Source organism: Oryzias melastigma, linkage group LG7 (assembly GCF_002922805.2).
Source record: "Oryzias melastigma strain HK-1 linkage group LG7, ASM292280v2, whole genome shotgun sequence".
Lineage (NCBI taxonomy): Eukaryota > Metazoa > Chordata > Actinopteri > Beloniformes > Adrianichthyidae > Oryzias > Oryzias melastigma.
Genome location: NC_050518.1, coordinates 2,541,942 through 2,568,515, shown reverse-complemented (window position 1 = coordinate 2,568,515; position 26,574 = coordinate 2,541,942). Strand labels below are relative to the sequence as shown.

Below are 26,574 nucleotides of genomic sequence, written 5' to 3'. Positions count from 1 at the left end.
TCAGACTTTAACCCTCGAGGGCCGGCATTCTTCTGTTTTTATTAAAACCCTACCTCATTTGCTACTGATTACCTGGATCAGGTGTGCTTAGCCAATGAGGAGCTTTAACAGCAGGTTAGGAAAACATGTAGGTCGCTGGCCCTCGAGGCCTGGAGTTTGAGACCTGTGCTCAAAAGAAAACCCTGCTTGATAATGCCTAAACTAACATTTAAAAAACTCAGAGTTCTCTCCAAAAAACAACTTTTTTAATAGTGAAACTTTATTTTTTTATTTGTCCGTGTATGTATGTGAATGAAACACCTTTTTGCCAGAGACTAGAACGTGAAGAAGCTCAATAGTTTCTCTCACTTTTACTTTAGTGAAGCATTAATCCTCATACGACTTAACTCGGCCTTGTTAGCCAGCAGGGTTCCACAGTTGTTCAGATCACACCTGACTGGATTTGTCAGAAACTCCTGGTTTTGACCCAAAGTCAGTGAGACAACAAGGATGCCAGTCTTAACAAAACCTTCAGCTTATGCTCAACCTGTGGGAGCGATCCATAAAGTTTGAGAGCAAAGCACAAACAAAGAGCGAGGGTTTAAGCAAACCTGGTCAAGAGTAGTCTGGAGATTTTTTGTTTGTTGTGGAATCTATTTATCGTCATCCTTTTTTTTCCCTCCTTTTTGCCTGGAGCCATCGACGAGACACTACAACACCTGACGCCTACGCAGGAAAAGCACAACTACCCACAGCACATCAGATTTTCCTCACTCTCCTTTCCCTCTCATCCGATCTCCCCTCGCTCCATTTCCCCCGGCTGCTTTTTTCTTTGCCATCCGCTCTGAAAGCATGTCCTTCATCCCATCTCCATTTATTCTGTCCTTTTTACTTGATTCCCCATACATTCTTTGGTCTTTTCCCAGATTTTTAAAATACTTTTCTCCCTCTTGCATGTACAGAATAACTATTTCCTTGATTTTCTTTAGTCCTGCCTTGTTTCTGTGACTTCAATTTCAAAATTTGACATGAGCTTCTGCATGTTTAAGAGCAGTGGGATTAAGGATTATTCCAGTTTGTTAGAGCATAAGGAATGCGTATCATCATTTCTCTTAGTGCTGTAGCATTGAAATACACAGACTTCAAATGAAACAGTAGTGTAATATCAACATTTTTCCTGCATTTAAAAGATAGATCAAAGTGTGACAAGAAGAAGAAAAAGTTGTCAGATAAAAAGGTAACCAAGGTCAATTAAATAAAAATCCCAGGTTGCCTCCAGTCACATCTAAAGTTTCAACCTCAGGCCTCTACACCATTATGTCTGGTAAGGATTGACATCATGTTTTATGACAGAATTAGTGTAGAACAATAGTATTATACTAAAAGCCAAGCACTGCATGTCTGGGACACCCTGCGATTAGTTCCTGTGAGGGTAATCTGTGCTAAAGTTAATCTGTCAGTGGCCATTTTTCAGTCCAGTTCAGTTCAGATTTCCAGTTATTAATTTAAACCGTTTTTACTTTACACATTTACCGTCTGCCATTAACAAATAATTAACAGAAGACTCCATGTAGCTACAGGTTCAATATCCATTTGTTACTGAAATATGGAAGATTTAGAGTGATCAGAGAGTTTTATTAATAAGACAGAAATTCAAATCTGCTATCTAACATCCTTTCTCTAAACCCGCTTGTCCCTTTTTGGGGTCATGGGCTGTCAGAGCCTAACTGGGCCACTTATGGGTGAAGATTTGCTCCCTTGATTTTCAAATATGCAGTAGGAGTTTCCATATGTAAATACATAAATACAAGGGCTGGGTTTATAAAATCAATTAATCAAGCTAGCTAAAGTCTGCTAGTTTGATGCTAATGTTTAATGGAATTTCCCATATGACGGCTAATCCTAACGCTCGGTTGACCTGAGCATACATTGTGACTAAATCAACATTTTTATAAACTGAATTTTCCAAACTTTTTTAAGGAAACATTTTATTAAAGTAGGCTTTTGTGCTCTAAAGCACAGTTTCTTTCTTTCGTCTTCTTAAAAAAAGTGTACTGCTATAGCACAATCGCCACCTAGTGACAAAACTCACCTTACTTAAAAAAAGGTTTTTAAACTTCTTCCTACTCCATTTGGAACTACATAATTGAGGTGTAAATTTATTATTTTTATAATTTATATAAAAATGTTCCGTTGTTGTTTTCTTGTTTTTTTACCATGTACTTTGTATGTATTGTCGAAATAAAAGACTAACTAAAAACCGAAACATCCTCCAGGAGAAGCAGAACAATGTTTACAATCTTAATGATCTGAACATTTTAGTTAGAACTTCTTCTTTTGAGAGACCATGTATGTATGATATTAACAATCTCATTATTTCATTTATACATTTTACAGTATGTGATTAATATAAATATTTTCAAAACATAGTCGATTATTAATGTATTTCTAAAAAAATGTGTCTAAATATGTAAACTGTGTAAACTCAAAGTTGAACTGAATCGAATTGAATGGAGAGGATTGAAAGAATCGGAAAAAATTGGATTAGAATTGATCCAGGCTCTGGTGAATCAAATCGATTTTTTTTTTAATTTTAAATACGTTTTATGATGTTGTTCACCTTTTAGCATATCCCATTAGGAGTCGCCACAGGAAACCAGCATTCACCAATCCACATACTTGGTTTGGCAGAGAGTTTTATTCCTGATGCCCTTCCTGACTCAACCAACGGTATTCTATCTGAGCTGGGGACTGGCCCAGGGAGACCCAGACTCAGGCCCTAATGTTACTACATAGGCAGTAGAGTGAAAGGTCTTGCCTAAGGACCCACACTGGATTCAGCTCACCGTCCCCCCTTGGGGAAACAAACCCTAGTTTCCCATGTGCAAGTCCTACACACAGACAACTGACCCATCCAGACACTAGGATCTTGAGCTATTATATACTTGATTTTTGATCGGATTAGATTTTGATACTGGATTTGTGTTTGGATTCAATAGGTGTGGAGTTTAAAAAAAAACTGTAAAAATGGTAAATGATCTATATGTATGTCGCACTTCTCTGCTTTAGGGTTCAAAGCGCTCTACAGTCACAGTGTCATTCACCCATGCACACACACAGTCACACACTGCATCAGTGGCACTACCTTAACAACCAGCAGCAATGTGGAATTCTTCATTTCTCTTTGTATCCGCCTCAATGAAAGTTTGGGAAACCCTCTGTCTCCCTAATGAATGGAAGCCTTGGCTCACCCTGACAACTCTCTTTTGATTCAAAAATAAAGGCAACCTGAAATCTCTCTTGCCTCTTTCGTACATGTAGATGTTCATAATCTCTACAAGGTTCCTCTCATCAATAGTTGAAGCAACACAAGAATGGAGTGACAGAAGAAAAGGGTCCGTCTGTCTGAAACACGCCTGAAGAGGGACAGCTGGAAAAAAGCATAGAGTGTCGGGAAATGCAGGAATAAAAGGTGGAAAATGCAGACTTGTGTTTGGGAGAGAGCAAAGAGGAGGAAGTTCTCCCCAGAGGCGCAGTGTGTGTTCATGCTGCTCTGCTCCACATGACAAAAGAACAAGGAATGATCAAAGTACGAGTCAGTTGAACAAAGAAGTCCCGACAGTCGGTGTGGATGTACTAGAGATGTACCATAATTGCTATATTTAAGCATAAACATGCACACTTGACAGCATTTTTTTCTTCAATTGAGTCTGAAAAAATATCTTCCACGTTGTCATCAGTGATGTCTCATATTCATACAAACATTTAACCCCTTGATGCCTATTGATGAAAAGATTAATCAAACCACTTTGAATCCAACTTATACTCCAGAGTGATACTCTTTTTGGGATATTCTTTTTTATTGTGAATCTAAATTATTTTACTACTTTTTTTTTGCTCTTGCGACTTATACTTCGATGCAAATTATACTTCAGTATGACTTATACTTCAGTACGACCTATACTCCAGTAAGATTTATACTCCAGTATGACTTATAATCCATTATGATTTGTACTCCAGTACAACCTAAACTCAAGTACAACTTATACTCCAGTACGACCTATACTCAAGCATGACTTATGCCCCAGTACAACTTATACTCTAGTACGACTTATACTCAAGTACAACCTATACTCTAGTACGACTTATACTCTAGTACGACTTATACTCAAGTACGACTTATACTCAATTACTACCTATACTCCTGTACGACTTATACTCTAGTACGACTTATACTCTAGTACGACTCATACTCAAGTACGAACTATACTCCAGTACGACTTATACTAAAGTACACCTCCAGTACAACTTATACTCCAGCACAATTTATAATCCAGTACAACCTATACTCAAGTACGATTTAGTACGACTTATTCTCCAGTACGACTTATACTCCAGTACGACTTATTCTCCAGTACGACTTATACTCCAGTACGACTTATACTCCAGTACGACTTATTCTCCAGTACGACTTATACTCCAGTACGACTTATTCTCAAGTACGACCTATACTCTAGTACGACCTATACTCTAGTACGACCTATACTCCAGTACGACTTATTCTCCACTACGACTTTTACTCCAGTACGACTTATTCTCCAGTACGATTTATACTCCAGTACGACTTATTCTCCAGTACGACTTATACTCTAGTACGACTCATACTCAAGTACGAACTATACTTCAGTACGACTTATACTAAAGTACACCTCCAGTACAACTTATACTCCAGCACAATTTATAATCCAGTACAACCTATACTCAAGTACGATTTAGTACGACTTATTCTCCAGTACGACTTATACTCCAGTACGACTTATTCTCCAGTACGACTTATACTCCAGTACGACTTATACTCCAGTACGACTTATTCTCCAGTACGACTTATACTCAAGTACGACTTATACTCTAGTACGACCTATACTCTAGTACGACCTATACTCAAGTACGACCTATACTCAAGTACAACTTATACTCAAGTACGACCTATACTCTAGTACGACTTATACTCTAGTACGACTTATATTCTAGTACGACTTATACTCAATTACGACCTATACTCTGGTACGACTTATACTCTAGTACGACTTATACTCTAGTACGACTTATACTCCAGTACGACTTATTCTCCAGTACGACTTATTCTCCAGTACGACTTATACTCAAGTACAACCTATACTCAAGTACGACCTATACTCAAGTACGACTTATACTCAAGTACGACCTATACTCTAGTACGACTTATACTCTAGTACGACCTATATTCTAGTACGACTTATACTCAAGTACGACCTATACTCTGGTACGACTTATACTCTAGTACGACTTATACTCAAGTACGACTTATACTCAAGTACGACCTATACTCCAGTACGACTTATACTAAAGTACACCTCCAGTACAATTTATACTCCAGCACAATTTATAATCCAGTACAACCTATACTTAAGTACGATTTAGTACGATTTATTCTCCAGTACGACTTATACTCCAGTACGACTTATACTCCAGTACGACTTATACTCCAGTACGACCTATACTCCAGTATGATTTAGTACGACTTATACTCCACTACGACTTATTCTCCAGTACGACCTATACTCCAGTACGACCTATACTCAAGTACGACTTATACTCAAGTACGACCTATACTCAAGTACGACTTATACTCTAGTACGACCTATATTCTAGTACGACTTATACTCAAGTACGACCTATACTCTGGTACGACTTATATTCTAGTACGACTTATACTCTAGTACGACTTATACTCAAGTACGACCTATACTCCAGTACGACTTATACTAAAGTACACCTCCAGTACAATTTATACTCCAGCACAATTTATAATCCAGTACAACCTATACTCAAGTACGATTTAGTACGATTTATACTCCAGTACGACTTATACTCCAGTACGACTTATACTCCAGTACGACTTATACTCCAGTACGACCTATACTCCAGTACGATTTAGTACGACTTATACTCCAGTACGACTTATTCTCCAGTACGACCTATACTCCAGTACGACTTATACTCCAGTACAACTTATACTAAAGTACACCTCCAGCACAACTTATAATCCAGTACAACCTATACTCAAGTACGATTTAGTACGACTTATTCTCCAGTACGTTTTATACTCCAGAAAAACTTGAAATCAAAAACATGATTACAATTTTTTTCATAGCTAGATCTAAATTCAGGCTTTAATCGGTTAAAACAATACTTGTGTGTGAAATGTAAACACATATTTACTCATTTATATTATTATATGAACTGATTTAGGTTTTATTTTTTCAAATTCATATAAACTGGGAAGTCAAATGTCTTTTTTCTATGAAAACTCGAGAAATACACCAAGAATGTAAAAAGCAATAACGTTCACCAGTACAGAAAGTCCTACTGAAGCTCATAATCCTGTTACTTCACAAACATTTAATGAATAAAAAGTCTAAAATCTAGAGATGATCATTGCCAGCAGTGACTCACCGCTGTAGTCTTCACGGCAGATGCAGGTGTAGCCGCCCTCCCGGCGGGCGCACACCCCTCCGTTCAGGCAGGGGTTGGAGTAGCACAGGTTGATCTCTGTCTCGCAGTAATCGCCCGTGAAGCCCACGGGGCACCGGCAGCGCAGGCCTGCGATGGGGTGGATGGGCCGGAATAAGATGGAAGGCGAGGAGATGAAGGGTGCTGAGCTGTTAAAGCGCAGCACGGAAATGCACTTCATGTAGTTCTGGCAGGGCTCCCGCAGACACACGTTGTCATCGAATGGAAGAACCTGGAGGGATGAGATGAAGAGGGCCTTTGTAGAAGACTTTCCAGATGGAGAATGGATCCTGTCACATCACCCATAGCTGTTCAGCATGCGTAATAATATAGAAGTGCTATATGCTGACGTGTTCTCGCCTTAAGGCAGTTAAAGCTTTTGGTGACTAAAAAATAGTTCCCTTTCAAATGCAAATTTTCCTTTTATATTTGCTGCCAAAATATACATGTAAATGCAAACTATTTAACACTATTAAGCTACCAACAACAAGTGTTAAGTTTTGGGGGGTTGATTTAATATTCTTGAAAATGATTCTAGTTGTGCATAAACTATAAAACCTTATATAATTTCCGATGACTTTTTGGACATCTATCGGCAAATAGTATTTGTTGCAGCTGCATGAAGATTTGCTGTGGAATACCGTATATTGCTTTAACTGTTTCTCTGGTTTGACCTCATGTCAAACTCATGTTACCTCATTTTAAGAACTGATTTGGAATTCCGAATCAACAAAACTTGTAGATCAGTTTGACTATGACAAATGAAGAAAAACAATGTTGACAGTTGTGGCTTTTTTCTATGTCTAAACTTAGTTTCCATATTTTTTACATGCTAACATAGTTTTTATTTTACAATCTGAAGTTCATTCAAAGAAACAAACATAATTTATAATGAAGTTTCAAAACTTCTTTAAAGCTACGTTGCAAATCCTCAAAAATCAGAGTCTTAACTCTCCTTTACAGACACCTTTACAGGTGGATTCAAGCTGTCTGCAGGCGAATAGTGGGCAAGCCTGGATGAGGCGCAAAGGTGGCCCGTGCAAGATACATATCAAGATCATAGACATCTTAGTGAGCCTGTAGATCAATGTTCATGACGTTTTTTGTACAGCGGGCAACAGGTCGATTTGATTCCGATTTGTTTCGATTCTTGTGATTCTTCAATTCAATTTTGAGCCTATACATTTATGCACATTTTGTTAAGAAATAGATTAATCTACTATATGTTTTGAATGTATTTATATGAATTTGATACAGTTCACATTTTGTAAAATGTATTAGGGAAATAATGAGATTGATAAGTCCAACAAGTCCAAACAAAAATGTTCAGATCATTAACATTAACATTGTTCTGCTTCTCCTGGAGGACGTTTCAGTTTGGCCACTAGGTGGCGATCGCGCTATAGCATTACACCTTATTCCAGAAGAAGAAAGAATTAGCAAAAAATTCTATTGGACCACAAGTGGTGACTTAAAAAACTGTTTTCTTAAAAGAGTTTGGAAAGTTCACCTATGAGTAAATAAAGATGTTCATTTAGTCAGTCATGTATGTTTACGTCAACCGAGTGTTAGCATTAGCTGTCCTATAGGAAATTCCATTAAATGTTAGCATCAAGCTAGCAGACTTTAGCCTTATGTGCTAAATCAATTTATATTTTGCTAAATCGATTATTGATCTATTAAGCTTAAATCGATTCAAATCGATTAATCGATTTTATCAACCCAGCCCTTGTTATAGAGAACACCTAAACAACACGTAAGGGTAAGTAAGGGTTGAGTAGATGAGACGCAGGCATGTCGTGTGCATTCTTCTTTTTCTAAGACCCCTGCAGATTGTCAAGGGACCCGCTAATGTTGTTGATAGCGTGGCTATTAGAAGTGAGGAAGTTAAACAGTTTTCTAGAATACATGAGTAAGTATACTGTGTTGTGGCAATGTTAATCAAATTCACAGAATATTGGTAAATGTAAAAGAGAAAACCCTGGCAAAAGCTTTTCTACCAAAAGATATTTGAGGCAAATGTGCCACAGAGAAAAAAAACATGCACATTAGGAAATGAAACAGTTCATCACACAAATTATTTCTCATTCACTTTGTTTGTGTTGCATTTTTTTTCAACAATTCAAGCTTTCCAAATTAAGTTTTTGTCTCCTCTGTCTTTGGCTGGATAACCACTTTTAGTAATCCAATTTTATCCCTTGATACTGACACAAAAAGTTAAAAAGTTGGGGTTTTTTTCTGATCCTATTGAAAGAATTTCTGAGAGAGATATGATGGGACATGATGAATGCATGTCTATTTTTAGAAGACAGCACATGTTTGACGACATATTTAAAAGTGAAGTCCATGCACTCAGCTTTCCTTGCTTATGGTGCAGTTCACGCTTTGACACATCTGTGTGTGTTTAAATGCTCTGAACTGCATAAACGTGCATGTAGCTAATGTGCATGCTGCGTGCAGGTACGCATCACTTCATGAATGTTGCCATAAGGTGGTCGTATTTGTGCAGCGTTGCATGAGGCCATAAGGCTGCTGGGCTGCCCGCATCTGCACCACACTACTCCCTGTTCACTTGTGGTGTCCTCAGAAGCCTAACTCATGGTGCTACTGCAGTCAGGATGTTTTAATCAAACCACAAAAGGCTTGAAAGGTATATTTAATGATCTTAAATTCTTCTTATCATAAGTGCAGGATTGAATCATCAAATATTTACATTAAAAGCCTTTGAATCAATGTCTGCAGTGAAGCAAAACACTTTTCACAAAGATCAATCTGAAAGCTGTTTAGTTTATGAAAGCATTATCAACAAAACAAGACTAAAAAGTCATTAGTCGTGAGTATGATAGTTTCTGCCCAAAAACGAACCTCCATCTGTGTCAGTGAAGTCAGCCTGGGTCTGTTCAGGTACAGCTTCTCCTCCAACTCCTCAGAGGCGTAGAATAATCCACCCGGCAAAGCCGCGGAGAAGCTGACGTTCAGGATCCTTCCAGGTGCCGCGTCCAGATCTGGTTGGATGTTGAAGATAAAAACGTCCTCCACTGGCACGCCGAGCACGGCGGACACGCCCTCCAGGAAGTTCCCCAGCAGTGGAGAGAGGAAGGACTCCTGGGACATGTTCTGCAGACGGACCGTGACACTGTTTCCAAGCATGTCCTCGGTGATGATGAGGACACGGAGAACGCACTGAGCTGAGATGCTGTGGGCGCCGTCTGCATAGTTAAGAAGGAGAAAAAAGGGGGAAAAAAGTGTTAGATGATTAAACATTAAATGGTTAGAAGAGTATAATATAATGGATCAGAAGATAAAACATAAATGAAAATAAACGTGAGCCAAAAAGGAAGTTAAAGCCAAGTAAGAGTGGAGGATTAATGTACACCAGGATGTGTTGAGACCCCTTTTATTTCCAAACAACAAAACTACATTCTGCCTCACATAGAGCATGACATTTTGCACGCAAAGCCTCTTTTATGCTAATATGAATTAATGTCACTCAGAATCACAAACTTTTAATGTTTATCTATGTTAGAATTCTTCCCAAAAACAGTTTTAATCTAAAACTCATGTCCTCCGTTGTGTGAAAAATGCAGCAAGAACATGTTAAAAACATGATTTTCATTCAGAAATCAAATAGCACACCATTAGTATAGCTCCACAAATAATATAAAAACTGCTTTAAGAAAAGAGATATTCACTAAATAAGAAAAACACCATTGAAGACCCTTGTGTGAGGATGACGTACATTTCTGTCTGTGTTATGGAATAACATAGAAGACGCTTCAAAATGAGTAAAAATACTTTCTATCATGTTTATTTAGCTATTTTATTTACAAAACACAAATCAATCCAACCAATACGTAAAATCTAAAAATCAAGGCTGATCCAGTGAAGAGATTTAGTGTCAGTGAATCATCACAGTGACACAGAAGGAGCAGGAACCGTGATGGCGTGCTCAGTGAAGTCGCCAAATCCCAGTCCTGCTGAAACGCTTTGGAGGACTTTAGATTTATTCCAGCACTAAATCAAAGCTTTTCTTTTACAGTATTGTAAAAATCCGATCAATCTATTTTAGAGAACACCACAGCGGTTCTGAGTTCATCAACTAGAACTCGCCATGTTAATCTTTGTCAGGTTCCCATTGATCTAAATATTGAAATCCATTCTCACCACTTTCCACTGTATTACTTTAACTGCTGCAGTTTGTTTCCAATCAATGCTGTATTACCACCGGCTAAATTGAAAAGTGGTAGAACAGCATATCCTTTTTTATTATTATTATATTAATTAATATATTAATCAATTAATAATTTTCATCCAATTGATGTGAATATTTAGCCCAAAGTGACCAGATAAAATCTAAAAAATGCTATTTTCTTCCCCTAACTCATCATAAAGCCTTAAATATGACCGCATAATGATAAAATAATAGAAATATGATCAAATATTGATAGATATTTTAAAATTTTCATTACAAACCAGTTTTAAATCTGGTTTAAAAAGTTGGACAAAAGCATCTCAGTGGAAGATTTTTTGTAATTCAAAGTGTTTGAAAAAAACAAATTACTACAAATTAACAGTCTTGCAGAAAAAAAAATCAATGACAGACAAGAAAGAAGAAAAGAAATAAATGAATTCCTACAATTATTTTTTAATCCAATTAAAGTCTGCAGCAGCAAAAGTGTCTGATTTAACACAGGATGTTTTTTATTTTGAAAGGAACTTGATTTACTGTCGAAACTAATAGTTGTTTAAATTGTCATTTATAGAAACTTGTAACACTGTTATTATGATATTATTTTAAATGTTAAAAAAACACACATTTTACAGATAAGTGGCTTATTGGTCACAAAAACAATAAAGAGTATTTTTCTAGACCACGATGAAATAAAAGAAATATGATCAATTATTGATAAATATTTTTACATTTTCATCCCAAACCAGTTTTGTTTGTTTAAGATATAGATAAATCTGGTTTAAACAGTTGGACAAAAGCATCTTAGTGGAAGATTGTGAGTAATTCAAAGTGAATGAAAAAGCAAAATGCAATAAATTAACATTCTTGCAGAAAAAAAGGAATGACAGACAGGAAAGGAGAAAAGCGACATGACAGCAATAGAGCGGGGTGAGGGGTGAAGGAAACGCCAACAGTGAAACAGAAAAGATCGAAGGGGGGGGGGCACTGAGGCAATGGAGAGCAAAGGAGAGCAAAAAGGGGATTTATTAAAAAACTGGAAAAGGAGAAGGGAGACAATGATGAGGAACAAGAAAACGGAGGACAGACAGAATGAGTTCCTGCAACCTGGGGTGAAAGAAAGAAAAATATGTGTGTAAAAAGCAAAGATCCTTGACGTTAGCTTTCTTTTACTCGTAGATTTATGTGAATTAAAATGAAATTCAAAGAAAATCTAAAAAAAAATGAAAAAAAAAGATTTACATTTTTTTTGGTCCTTTGCTGTTGAGAGAAAGACAAAAAAACACAGGAAAAGGATGATGACATTAGAGTACACAAAAATGAGAAGTGCACATTAATCAGTGAACAAAACAAATTAATTAATGTACGAGGAAGCATGGAGAATGAAGGAGAAATTAAAGAGGAAGGGAAAGGAAGCTGGGGGTTGGGTCTGTGGCAGCTGGTTTGATTACCGGATTACGAGGAGCTTCGCTCCCCGCTGACTTCCACCACACAACAACACAAACACACTGAGATGTAGAAGGCCCTTTGTGATAAGTGAACAGCCAGAAGGTGAAGAGAGGTTATGAGGGGGAAATGAAGGACAGGCCCTCAGAAATCTCATCAATCTTTGGACTAAAAAAGATGTTTTATTGGCAAACTGGATGACGAAACAGACGCAGCAGTGCTAATTGACTCCGATCTCCAACTGTCATTGAAATGAGAGGAGGATATGTGAAAGCACAAAGACACCAGAACACACAAATATGTATCTGGCTCGGCTAAATGTGGCCTCCAGGCATTTACCTGGGATTCTACAACCAATTTAGAAGGCAGCCTCAGTCCAGTGGGCATCTAAAACAAGTGTGATATGCAACTTCAGCATGTTCCACTCACAAGCTGGGAATGGCTCTGGAGTCATGCAGGGGACATCATCAATCCAGGTGTTACACTCTGCAAAAATATGCTTTTTATTCTTTTATTAGTTAAGATATAAATCCACGTGTAACATCTTGCCACAGTAGACTGTCTCTTCAAATGATGGCAAAATGATGCAAACATTGTCAACAAAAAACACATTTTCTGATGCATAACATAGACTGAGACTTAAGATCCGCCGCGAGTACCGCTGTCGTGTAGCTGGGACCACTGTAGCTTCATGTGCATTTTTCTTATTTTCATCGAAACAATAATAAAAAGTTCCCCCAGTTTTAGTTTTATTTACCCCCTCTATGGTTAGAGCTCAAACTGGACCCCAGACAGGCGGAAGCAACGTTTGAAACGGCCCTAGCTGCAGCTCTCGCTTCACCAGTGAAGCACACAGAACCCGGAGAGACTGAAAAATGTGGTGAAAGCAAACCCAGCGATGTGCTTTTGCCAGTAAGTCTGTAGTGTGGTCCAAAACACATAAACTCAAGCTACTCGCTAAACAAAAATACACAATGTGACAAGGAATGAATTCCAGAACAACTTCGGCGGTTGCTCCGCGGCAGGAGCGTCAAGGCGTTGAGCAGTAAATTTGACAGCCGTCAAAAGAGAAGCGGCAGACGTGAATTTGACGCGCCTGCGGCGTTCGGTGTGAAAGCACCATTAGTCTAGCAAAGCTCGCTCGTTAGATGCCCCTGCAGCCACCAAAGTGGCTGCCTGCTCGGGCTTCCTGAACTTAGTGACATTTTTCGTATTTTCATCAAGACAATAATTACCAAAAAAAATGCCCCCTACCTTTTTTTTTTTTTCCATTCACAGAGTCACAGAAACACAGTGGAATCGGCTGTCATCCAGACACAGTCCCCAGAGTGAGACTGAAGTAAGTTACATATACACAGACACCGCTCCATCTCAGGCTTAAAACATTGGCTGGTAGCTCCTCCCACACACAGCATCACAGTCAGGAGCGCATTTTTTGACAGGCGGCGAGTGGCGAATTCGCCATGCTGCGAACGAGAGGCGGGCCACGGGAATTTGTCGTGCAAATCATGTTCGATGTGAATGCACCTTTAAGCACAACTGAACTTCTAGCACACACTTTAGAAATGTCAGTCCCTAACTTTTATATTTAAGGGAAAGTGCACTCCATATTTATTGAAATATATGCAGAAAATTCAAAATCTGATAGTGGCATGTAATAAAACTCAGATATATTATCTTTAAAATCCCACAGCACCATCTCTGTACGAGTGCGTCATATTTATATTCTCATGTATTTCAGAGTTATTACATGGACAACATGGGATTGGGAATTATTTTGCAATAAAAGGTAAGCAAAAGTAATCTCCCGAGCGAGTCAGGAAGTCATAACTAATGCATCAGCACTTCTCTATACCACTCTACTTCGTCTGTATGGAAACAATAAAACATTAACGACCTCCACACTCAAAAACTCCACTAAAGGAAAGTTATTTGGACCACTTTGGCACCAGAAGAAAACAAAGCATTTTTCCAAGGAACTTGTAGATCCTTCAGCAGGCATTAACAAGTCCCACGGGATGCTTGCCAACATCTGTACGTGCAAAAAAGAAGAAGAGCTTAGGGGTGCATCTTGCTACTAAGAATATCCACATTGGTCTAGAGTCATCAGCGAGGTACCACGTTCGTGAGCATCAACGCACCGTGACAGAGAGGCTGGCCTCCGATCACCAACTCTAAGACGCTTTGTGGGTATGCGGTCCCAGCGCTTCAAAGGGTTGAGGGAGTTCGCTACTATCTCCCTGTGCCAGGTTGCCTGACTAATAGCACACTCAAAGCTTCTTGAATGTCAGAGCATCCTGAGCTTGCTGCCTGGAAATCCGGATGGAAATAGTCTGCAAAGTAGCATACAATTGAAACTCACAGCGGGGGGTGAAAAAAGCCTCAGAAACATTTCTAAAAAACTGCTATACAAGGCAGAGCGATGAGTCAGGGACAGCAACCCTGGCATTTTCCTCTTTGCAACAAGGCTGAACCGCTGGGTTCATACTTCTCTGACTACCTCTTATTTAAAAAATATATCATTTTTTAAATCAAAAACCATTAATAAAGCAAAAATAATTTATGGCACTTCCTAAGCAGATTTGTGCAACACATTTATCATGTTATTGATTAGGTTTCAGAGTATAAAAGTAGCTTTTTCATGATTTTTTTGTTGAAGAAAGCTAAACCGGGGTCTCCTCCACATGAGGCTCTAGAGAGTTTCAGTTAATTCTGTTTTGTTTTTTGATTTTAACACGTCAGATAACTGTTGTTAAAAAGTTTATTCTTAGAGTGGTTTTATCTGTTTGTCAAATAATCATTTAATTACTGAAGCTACTGGATAGAGCATAAATATTACAGCTTTGCAATTTTACATCCCCATTATTATTATTAAAATAAGCGTTAAGGACATTTTTATCTTTTGCTGCGTACCAGTGCGTCACTGCTGTTCTGAGTCAAAACTCTTACAGTATTCAATTGAATTTACATGTATAGATTTGTTTTTCAAAGTTGGATTCTACACTAATGTTGTCATTTTTATATTTGATAGTAAAAAAGATTAAGCCATAATGACAGAAAATGACTTGACTTTCTAGCATCTTTTTAAAAATTCTGTTAAAATCTGCAGCAGGAAAATGATCTGATTTATCACAGGGTGTTTTTATTTTGAAAGGACTTTTTTGCATTGCAAAAGTAAAATAAATTTAAATTTTCATATTTAGAAAAATGTAACATTATTATAAATACATTGTTATAAATGTTAAAAAACAACCACCTTTTACTGATAAGTGACTTACTGGCCACAAAAACAATAAGTTGTATTTTTCTAGACGGTGAGGTGGAACTTTGTGGCTCTTGCTGGGTTTTGGTCCATAAGGATCGGACCCAAATGGTTCTTTTAGCGTTACAGGTTACAGAGCCCTGAGCTAATATCCACACTGCATATAAAAGAGCAAATAATTTGCTGTGATGCTAATGCAGATCACTGCTTGTTCATTAATTTTGCATCCGTCTTAATAAATGTGTAAATGAAATTTACTGATCTGTAATCAAGACAATCAGTTACAGCCGGCAGATTTTTCCTGTTTTTACCCAGCCGGAGGAAAAGCTCCTTTTCACGTTAAAATGTCTGAACAATAACTGAAAGTGAAACATGGGATGTTCAGCATGTCTGTCTGCCTTTCAGTCAATACTGGAAAACAGAGCCAAGGTTGGAAGTTCAAATCCCTACATGTGTCAATGATTCATACATGACATTAACACTGCTGACCTCTAGGCTGTGACGAAAGCTGTTTGCAACCCAGAATCTTTAAAGAGTCGGGATTAAAAAGAAATAAACCAAAAGGGGCGATATATATTACAACCGGCATGCAAAACCAAGAAGAGTTAAATCGGATTTGCTCTCTACAAAGGCACTGCGGCACCGCTCTGAAACATACCAAACACTCTCTCGGGGCTCTCACACTATTACTTCACAGCCTATGCACTCACTATTGCATGCTTTTAAATCCCATTTCACACCAGCTTGTCACGTCTCTTTGTTTGGCCTTTTCCTGCCTCTCCTCTGTGTCCTCAAGAAGTCCTGCTAAAAACACGAGAGCAGATCAAACTTTGGAAAATAATGTATGTATAGATCCCAGCTGGCCACCAAAATATTAAAAATGTCAGATAAATGCAGAAAGTTCTTAATGGATGAACATAAGTTATTAAGAGGGCAGACAGAAGGGTATCTAATACCCACTACAATTATCTTTTTTTATTTTTATTATTAACAGCCAGAAGGCCTGTTTTTCAGGCCAAATAGTGATTAATAAATCTGATTGATTTTAATAACAATTATTTTTAACCTAATAATCGCTGTAAAAAAATGATTTAGTGATATTTTCATTTAAATTCTTAGCATTGTGGCACAGTAAAAGATCAAATTACAACAAAAAAAATGGCTTTATGAAGTTTTCCGAATATAACAGACTTTCAACCTTCACTTTTTACACCAACAAGGGGTATTTTTTTCAATCTTCACCAATTAAAATCACATCCCCATTGCTCTAATTTAACAGAATAAAAATAGTAAGGAAACTTTTCTTAAAAATCCAAAAATTATTGACTATTATTAATCTCATAATCCATGTTAACAAACCTCATTCCACAGATTACTGTCTCATGTGATCAGACCTCCATTAATTTATGGTAACAAACACTTCTTTAAGCTTTATTCCGTATATAATAGATAATGGTTGTGACGTTGTGGACTTGTGTTGAGTCGGTTCTGTAAAGAACTGCAAAGTCGCACATTGACGACGTCACAGCAGCAACGCGGCGTGTGCCGTGTACACAGCGCTACACAGACACCAAGGCGTGCACTGAGAGCGCTGTAAGAATAAATAAAACATTCAGTCAAGTAAACAGTTAGACCTTTGTTTTTGTATTTGAGGATATGACAATAGTTATAGACCATACATGAGATTAACGTGATTAAAAAGAAAAAAAAACAACAACACTCGAATTAGTTATTTAATCAGGATTAACAAGATAATTTGATCATTTGGCCCCTTAGTTAGAGCATCCCATAAACAAACACAACACACATTAGACGATAAAATAAAAAAGGATAAAGACATTCATTTGTTAGCTCATTTTTCCATTGTCATGCTATGGTAAATCTCCACAAACATATGCATACATTTTTCTATTAACTTATTAATTTAGGTCTTCATCAAACAACCTTAATAAAAGCTTTTCCCAACTGCCTTTTTACGTCTGCTCCCGATTCACAACGATTTGAATAAAGAAATTCACAGAATTGCAATTTTAAGCTTCATTTTCCTTATAAATGTCCTCTATCGTCAGCAAAATGCCACAAGAACATGCTAAAAACACTAAAAATGTGATTTTCATGGAGTGGGTCTTTAAATGACCACATTACCAAGCAGTTGTGACCAGTAAAGGTGGTTCTCAGTTAAGCAAGTGACTTACGGGGGTAGTGGAAGACAGATTCAGGCCAGCAAAGGGTTAACAATGACACGTATGCCTCACAACGATCACACAGACCCAGGCGCTGGCTTGACAGCTGAGTTTTGCGCTCTGTTTGCCTGTTAAAGCCTTGCAGCCCCCTGAGGTCCGGCCACTCATTATACTCTGTTAAGTAGAACACTGGAAAAAAAGCAACACAAACACACACATACGCAATTGCTCCAAATACATTATGGTTTAACCCACCCTTTTATAACAGAGGGACTAATCTTTTGCATTAAAGCAGCTTCACTTAAATTCACTGAACACAGAAAGCTCAGACACACTTTCAGTCCATATCACAATTACACACACAAATACACACACGTGTTTATTGTACTTTTAAATCAACCCGCCGTGACCTCTCCGGATAGCAGATGTGAAATCGGTGCACAGCTGTTCATGGCTGCAGCTTTTCGGCTTCGTTTTTGCATCTGTTTCAGCTCCACTCTCCACTGTGTTCAAGTTAACAACACTTGCTTATTTTTTTAGTGTAGAAAAATGTAATTTACTCTTTTTTTTATGCTGTAATAATGTAACTTTTTTTCTGTATTGCAATATTTTTTGTGAGTTTTAAGGAAAACCCGAATAGTAGTGACTTTATCCCTAACATTTTATGTCAGTTTAAGTGTTTCTGAGACTTAAATAAAACACAAATTAAAGTTTCAACAAACAAAAGAGACTTGATGTGGCATAAATATCCTAAATGTATATCTTGGAGTTCAATAATGAACCTAAAAGTGCCTTTTTTAACCACAAAAAGTGTTTTTTTTTTCCCAGTTCAAGGGGATGATAATTTAAGAGGAGTTAATGATACATTTCAAATTAGTGACATATAACAAGAAGGGGTTAAATCCAGATGCCATGATTTACCTACAAGACGACATTGAGATGAATGAGAGCTTTCTTCGACATTTTAAATGTGGATTATTAAACCTGTTTTCTTCAATTTTGTTAATATCATAGACACGTGTTGAAGATTTTTTGTAGCATTTCTCACTACGTAAATGTACTTAGCTTACATTTTAAAGTCCCCCATGAGAATTGTATTTTTATGAAAGAAAAACGTTCCCAGTAGTGTTTTAAATATGATTATGAAGTTTTAACCAAAATCCCACAACCTAAATGTCTTTAAAAGCCATTTTTTGTATTGATCTGAGGCATCTGCCTGAAAAATATCCTCTGGGGGGCGTGGCTTGACACACACACACCCACACAATAAGCCCCTCCCCGTCTGATTATGGTAGCTCTGTGTCTGACTAGCGTAAATCATCACCGCTGCTACAGCAGTATCATTTTGAGCTGGATGTTAGCTCGGACGAGGAAGTGAGGAGCTTCATGGATTTATAATCTGCAACCTCTGTCAAATGAGCCGCCGTTCACATTTCCGTGGTCGCATCAAGATGCTCCGTAGAATCTGCTGGAGTTTTTCCTGCACTATCGTGACATAAGCACAGTTCATTGATTTGTTTTTCTGGGACAGTTTGACAGATATTTAAAAGGAGAAACACTCAAAAATGCAAAAATGAAATGATCTCTTATTACATTTGCTCTCTTTGATAACATATCCATGTTAAAAACTCAAAAAACATGATTTTCATTGGAGGTGGACTTTAAAAAAAGCTTTCCTTTGGGAGTCAGGACTGTAAAAGTGCATCAAACCCATGACGAGATGACGGTCCTACAAACTTTAAAAGCTCCACATTCAAGAAAGCAGTTTTCTAATAGTTTAACTCTTCAGATAAAACCAAAAATCCAAACTTTCTAAATATTGTGTAAAAGTTTTACTGTCTTTGAGTGAATTACAGAAAGAGAGACACATTGGACCTGAAAGCATCTGGAATACTGTCCGGCTCGTCTCCCTGCTGTGATCTTGTTTGTTTACAGTAATCGTGTTAATGTTCTGAGGCTAATGCAGTAATGATTTATTGATGACATGCTGCTAAACATAGAGCTGGCTCTCCAGTCTTCTGAGGATTTTTCCTGATTGTATTAATTTTTGACCAAAGAGCTATCTTAGTGTTCCTTAGCTAACCTCAGACAAAAATCCTACGTTACTCATAAACACTTGGATTTAAATCTTTAATTTAAGGCACTGATCTCTGCCGTGCGACAGATTAGAGGATGTGAGAGCTCCAATAGTGATCCTAATATGTCCTGGGGTAATGATGCACAGCGATGGGTTTCAGAATGCTGAGAGAAAACAAATGGTAATGAGTTCATCTCAGTAACAGAAGACACCGACACAAATCGACATCAAATGACACGACTTCTGCTATTTAATAGCAGTTCATGCAGAGTATTTTCTAACCCCTAAAAGTGCAGCTCTATGGGTGAATATTTATTTGTTTAAAGATCCATTCTAAGAATATTGTGTTTGTTGTGTTTTTAACATGTTTTGTGACATTTATCTGATGATGCAGGACACATATAAAGAAAATTAAGCTCAAAACTACATTTCTGAGTATTGGTTTCTTCAAATTATTGTGAATCGAGTGCAGATGAAAAAATGCTGTCCCAAAAAAAGCGTATTGTTGACGTAAAAACTATGCTTGGCTGCTCAGCTCTATTCTGATGTTTTTTGCCATTTTTGTTGCTCCGCTTATGTTCGGTTGAGGGTGTGAGGGGCTGTAAGCTAGCAGAAGAGTGCAAAAGCAGAGAGCTCTCAGCAACAGGGAGAGGAAGAGGGGGCGGAGTTGATCTGTGACCAATTTCTAATGAACAACTGCTGCTCTGCAGGAACAGTGTCCTAGAACAGTGGTCTCCAACATTTTTCAGGCCAATTAGTGATTTAAAGTAGACAACATTTTCATGTACCAGTCCAAATGGTGTCAAAGTTTGCATTTTTAAGCTTTCAGTTTATAAAAGTCTATTTTCAAAACATAATGCTTCTACAAGAAATTTAGTTTAAAAAATATCAGTACATTTTTTTGCAGATGATGAAGAATCAATGAATCAAACTTCTTGATTTGTAGAAGTTGCTTCTGATTTGAAAAAAATCCATAAAAGAAACTTTTTTTTTTCTTCATAAAATGTCTCTTTAATATCAATCCAGGCTCCGATTATCTTTCAGGGAAAAAAGATTGATCATTCTTATACTTGTACTTTATTCTATCTCATTACCACTTTTGCACTATTACCACTTTATAATATAACCCATCATACCATGTACATTCCTACTCTGCTTTTTTATTCTTCTTATTGTGTATTTTTACAAAAGATACTGTTATTATTAATAATTTTTACTGTTATTATACTTGTCTACAATATTTGCACCTTGGGTTGAGAGGAAGGAAACCTCATCTGTGCTGTGTATCACATGTATACAGTATATTTGACAAATAAAACTGACTTGACTCATTTATTAGGGATTTTTTTAGCACAAATGAAAATTCAGCCTCGCTGTAGGAAAACTCTCAAATGTCCCTTACATGATTGAAACTTCATTCTCTGTAAATGTTTGAACTTTGTGATAAAGATTAAATTTCAAAGTGGAGGCTAACAACTTCAGCTACATCTGACTTTTAAGATGTGATGGATAAATAAAACAAAATAAAATGACACAACCATCGTAAAACTAGTATTTTCTAAATGTAATTTTTAATAATGCATAAAAATTCCAAAAACCCGCTATAAAACCAGAGGAGACGTTCCCTTTCAAGGCGTTGCTCCTCATCTTTGGATGAGTCAGTACGACATATAAACTCTGTTGAGTGTTTTAAAAGTCAGGTCAAGATGTTTTTATTCTAAAAAGCTTTTAGGTCATTATTCTTTGTCTTTTATTGTGTTTTACCTTGCTTTTACTGTCTTTTATGTTATTTTATCTGCAATATGTGTATGACTGGCTGTAACTTTGTGAAGCACTTTGTGATTTTTATCTGGGAAAGGGGCTATAGAAATAAATATTTACTTACTTAAACGTGAAGTCACTGTGTTTCCAACTTTATTATCTGCGTGTGAAACAGTCTATCTGTCGTAGCGTATCAGACAGAGCAGCTTTTGCTAAACGAGAACAACTGTCTGAATAATTCTGTGTGTCGAGGAAGACTCATGGTTTTGTCTGTAGACAGCAGCTTTTTTCTCCCTGAAGAAACTGTCCAAGTATATTTTAATGTTTGATTTTTTTTAGGTTTTTAGCTTTGGGCTACAAATCCAGCGATCCAAGTAGCCTTGCAGGTGCCGCTTGAAGTCACGTAACCAAGACAGATGTTGTGAACAGAACCCGGCAGTTTTCCAAAATAAAATTTTCTTTAGAATCAGAAAATAAACAGAAATAATCTGTTAGTGCATGTATTTCGATTTTTTTGTTTCTTTTTTTTTCATTTTAGCTTAAAAGACATGTTTTAACAATAGCTAAAAAACGACTGGGGTGGGTCTTTAAACACTCTGTCAGTGGAATAGCAAAGTGGTATTTTCCAGGGTTGTAGATGGACATCATTTTTATGTTGTTCTGCATTGAGAGCATGTAAGGAACAAGAATCTGTAAGAATCCAAGTTCTGTGCCAAGGCTTAGCCGCAAAGCTCCTGGCTTCTCGTGAATCTGTAATGTCCTCAACTCCATGTAAACAGTTCCTGCCAGAATACTAATTCATTCAGAGCCTGAACTCTGTGCCACACATGCCCCCTCATAAATATCACTGCTTTATTTATAACAACTTTCCAGCAGTTACTCTAGTAGTCGGTGGACACAGTTAGTGGAATGAACATCGTCAAGTAGACTTTGTTTGTGCGGGGAGGCTCCCCGGAGAGAGAGACTGCCACTGCATGACCATGCAGAGCAGAAAAAGGCTGCAAGCGGCAAAAACGAGACACCTGATCAGCTTGTTTGTCCAAGTTTCACTCTGCTGTGATTTGAGCGTTTCTTTCAAGGGCAAATACAAATGCACTCTTTGTACCTAGATCCATTTGTTTGAAATGGTAGAAAGTAGAAAAAGCCTGTTATCTGATTTATCCATGGTCAAGGATGCTCAGCAAACATCCATGAGAGAGTGGAGATCTGTTGAAGACAGGATCCCTGTTCCACAAAATACATTATATTATAGGGTTTATTTCTCATATTTAATGTAGACATCAAAATCATCATCCCTAGTTTTTTTCTGCTTCAATCAAAAACAAAATACCTGCAGAATTTTGCAGCTGATTCTCTGCAGAAATATTCAAATATGAAAAACAGGACAAATGCTGGTCAATGTAAGAACCAGTTTGAGGTCAAAGTTTGGTCGTGGAGTTACGATGAGTTACATAACACTAATTAGCAAGCAGAGCATTAATGCTGCCATCTGGCTTCCTGTGCTTTTGAGAGGAAACCGTGTCAAACTCTTAAAACCAAAACTTGGCCGGAACCACTTTGACCCATAAGAAATAACTTTAGGAGCTCATCTAATGGAATTTAATGGGCTTTTAAAAGGTTTTATATACTACGTTATATACTTGAACTGTTGTAAAGATGGTCATGATTGTTGTGGTGTCAGCTTAAAGGGCAGCAATGGATTTGTTGTGAGCACATTTATGAACATTTTCTCTTTATTACAGGAAGTTTTGACTTCATTATGTGTAATCGTTTATTTGCAGGATGTATCATCGTATTAAAAGTGCAAGAAAACACATTATGGGCCGGTAAATTATTTAAGGGTGGATTCAGACTGGACACATTTGGTTCGCTTAAAGCAGGAGTGTCAAACTCAGTCGCACAGGGGGCCAAAATCCAAAACACACCTTAGGTCAAGGGGTGAACAGGAGTAACATTTATTGAATGTCTAAAACTAAATTTTTAAAACTTAAAAACTTAACTTTTTAACATAATTATGAGCTAGATATATAACATTGCCAGTGACAATGCTGGTGTGAATGCTGTAAGCTGAATTTGGCAGCTGATATTTGAAAACGTTGAGCCTGATAGCCAGCTAAAATATTAGCTAAATGTCAAATTAGCCTAAAAAACTAATAAATAAAACCTAGGTTAGCCAAAACAGCTAGCATGTAGCTGAAAAAATAGCTAAGCTTCAAAATAGCCTAAAAAAACTGAAAGAAAGCATTTAAATTAGCCAAATAAGTAACGTGTAATTAGCTCCAAAACAGCCTAAATTAGCTTAAAAAACTAGCATGTAGCTAAAATATTAGCTAAACTTCAAAACAGCATAAAAACCTAAAAAAAAGCCCAAACAGTTAGCATGCAAATATTAGCCCAACTCCAAAATAGCACAAGAAATGTTAAAAAGCCTAAATTTGCCAAAACAGCTTGAATGTAGCTGAAATATTAGCTCAAAAAAGTCTTTGTAATTTTCAAAATTTTAAGTTTGAAAGTGATTTATTGAACATATTATTTATTTTTGTTTTATTTTGCGTTTGTAATGACTGCGATATGACAGCAATGAACGGAGTTACTTACACGATGTCAACGCTTCTTTACAACAACCATCAACATTTGTGAATCTAAAGTCACGTCAAAGTGAAATCATCAACAAATATTCGCATCAACATAGCAGGATGACATCGAAGTAGAAAAGTAGCATATCAGTGTTAGTGGTCAACAAAAAAGTGCATAACCCCATCTCACCCGCTCCACCTGGCGTCCCTGCCCCGTGGTTAACAGGTAAACTTATTCACACAATCACCGCCGTCACCTCGAGTGATGCGCCCACCACCACAGTGTAATCATACAATATCTCCAACAAGAGTTTTGGCACACACACCTTGGTTCATTTCCAATCAAACTGAGCTCCAGCCCTCTCTGAGTTTCTTCGGTCTAAATAGGCTCCGTGCTCGGAGTGGAACAACTGGACCAACATGGCCACCGTATCTAGTCATTTACAGGATTAAAGTGAGGAGAAAAAGCTGCAGACAAACGTAAAGCAACGATGAAACACAGCAACTTATTAAAATGTGGTTGAATAAAGGCAGACTCATCAAAACAACTTTTACAATGATACATGCTGATTCTCACACTGTTTTCCTGACAATCTGTATGTCACAAACACTTGATAGCAGCCGTCTCCTCAGGAGCCTCCTCACAGCATCCCCCTGCTGTACCAAAGTAGCAGTAAAAGGTGTTGTACCTGACCTGAATTGGTCAGATAAATATAAAGTTTAAATCAGTGAACTATCCCGACGAGGATTGCAAAGCTTCCATTACATATTCTCTCATTGCTTTGCCCCGACTTCACAATTCCTGGCCAATGACAGAAGAGATCTTTAGTCACGTGCTTTTGTTTTCAAGCAGTCTGATCACAGACCAAATGCAAAGTCCAGGACTTGATCCCGACCAAAAATAATCAGACTTGGTCTGGACCAACTGACTTCTCCAGTACACCCTTAGAATATACTTTCCTTTGAGTTAGGTCACATGTACCCGTATGGGGGGGTTGGCCTGTGTGGGTGCTGCAAGTATTTGGGTTGTCTGGGCCTAAGAAGGGTCAAAGAGAGGTGCAGCTGCATCTTAAGGAAAGCACAGATGGGTCCTGCAGTTCACTTAAGGATTGTACGACCACCTCAAGAGACATCCTGAAAATGGAACCCACCACTGTCAATGCGTTTTGGGAAGTGTATTATGATGTAGCTGTAAGGATTCTGTTAGTAGCATGCACTTATGATGTACAGGCTCCCTAATGCCACACACTAGTCATTCATAAGGTGTGAGCTTAGACTCCTTACTAACAGTGTGACAATTTTACACGCAAGGGTAGGAACAGATTCCTTGCAGAGTCTGTCGGATTTTGGGTGATTGAAATTTTTTTTAAAAATCCGTACATGTCTACACATATCCACCTGTAAGGACAATTGTGACTAAGGCTTACAGTGCATAACTGCAGAGAATTTTTCAAGAGAGTAGAAAAAAGAAACAATCATTTTAATCTTCTAAAATGAGAATGTTGCATTTAACTGCAAGCATAAAATAAGATTAAATTGACAAAAGACGTTCTCTAATACTATTGATGACTTTCCCTTCAGTTTTTTAGTTCTGCTCCAATTTCTCAATCACTTTTACTGCAGAATATAAAAATCTGATTGAAAAGCATTAGATGTTTACAACAGGGTAGTAAGTAATGACGTCAACAAGAAGGATAAAAATCACATAATGCAATGGTCAGAAAATATAAAAGTCCAAACAACCACTGAAAGCTCTTTACAAAACCAGACACATTACCCCTGCAGAGCATTTCCTCATGCCCACAAAAGAAAAAAATATTAATGCAATGTTGATAGAGAAATACAGTGGGTTTAGTTGGAGTTATTAACATATGTTCTATTGGAAAACACACACCACTTAGCAGAAAAAGCCACATCCGAAGGTTTTACCCTTGGCCCCCAACTTACTTTATTCCTTGTATTATTGGTTGACAACATACTATTATCTCTGATGAACATAATCTGAAAAATAAAGTACATTCACTTGGGATCTGACCTCTCTAATCTGACCCATATTGCACATGAAACATCAGCCTGCCCACCCAGAAAAAAGTGGTTAACGTCAGTGCATTGACCTATATGCACACAAAGTGAAGTCTTGGTGCAGTGACCTGTGGCAAGGCTTTGTAACATGCTCTGCCTTACGTGTGCAACATAGTCTGAGCTCCACACGACTCAAAGAGGCTATTTAGCTTATGTCATGACAGGAGCAAATTGCAAGGAGACAACTTTAGCTCCAAAAAGTGCACAGAATTGATCAAAATTGACACTGAAACATCATTGCAAACACAGCCATGGCGTGTCCTTTTACGGCAATTCATTCCAACAAATCAGCATTGTTTCTAGATTCCCATTGGAGGTGAATAGTACCAACTTGCATTTGTCAGGTTGCACAATTTTTTGTAAATATTGTCTTGGAGAAGAGTTTTACTTCCCACTTTTTAGTTTTACTTGAGTAGAATTATAGCTAAGATATTCTCTGGATGTGTAATTGCATCTAATTATATTTA

At 37.5% G+C, this 26,574-nt stretch overlaps 1 protein-coding gene across 2 annotated transcripts in view; it reads right to left on the bottom strand.

Moving 5' to 3' along the window:
• Positions 1-26,574, bottom strand: part of celsr3 (cadherin, EGF LAG seven-pass G-type receptor 3) — a 126,135-nt gene that overhangs the window by 87,508 nt on the left and 12,053 nt on the right. For both annotated transcript variants that reach the window (XM_024292383.2, XM_024292384.2), the window contains exons 2-3: positions 9,397-9,740; positions 6,475-6,763 (exon numbers count right to left, since the gene is read on the bottom strand). In XM_024292383.2, coding sequence (XP_024148151.1) covers positions 6,475-6,763; positions 9,397-9,740 — 633 coding nt within the window. The remainder of the gene's footprint in view (positions 1-6,474; positions 6,764-9,396; positions 9,741-26,574) is intronic.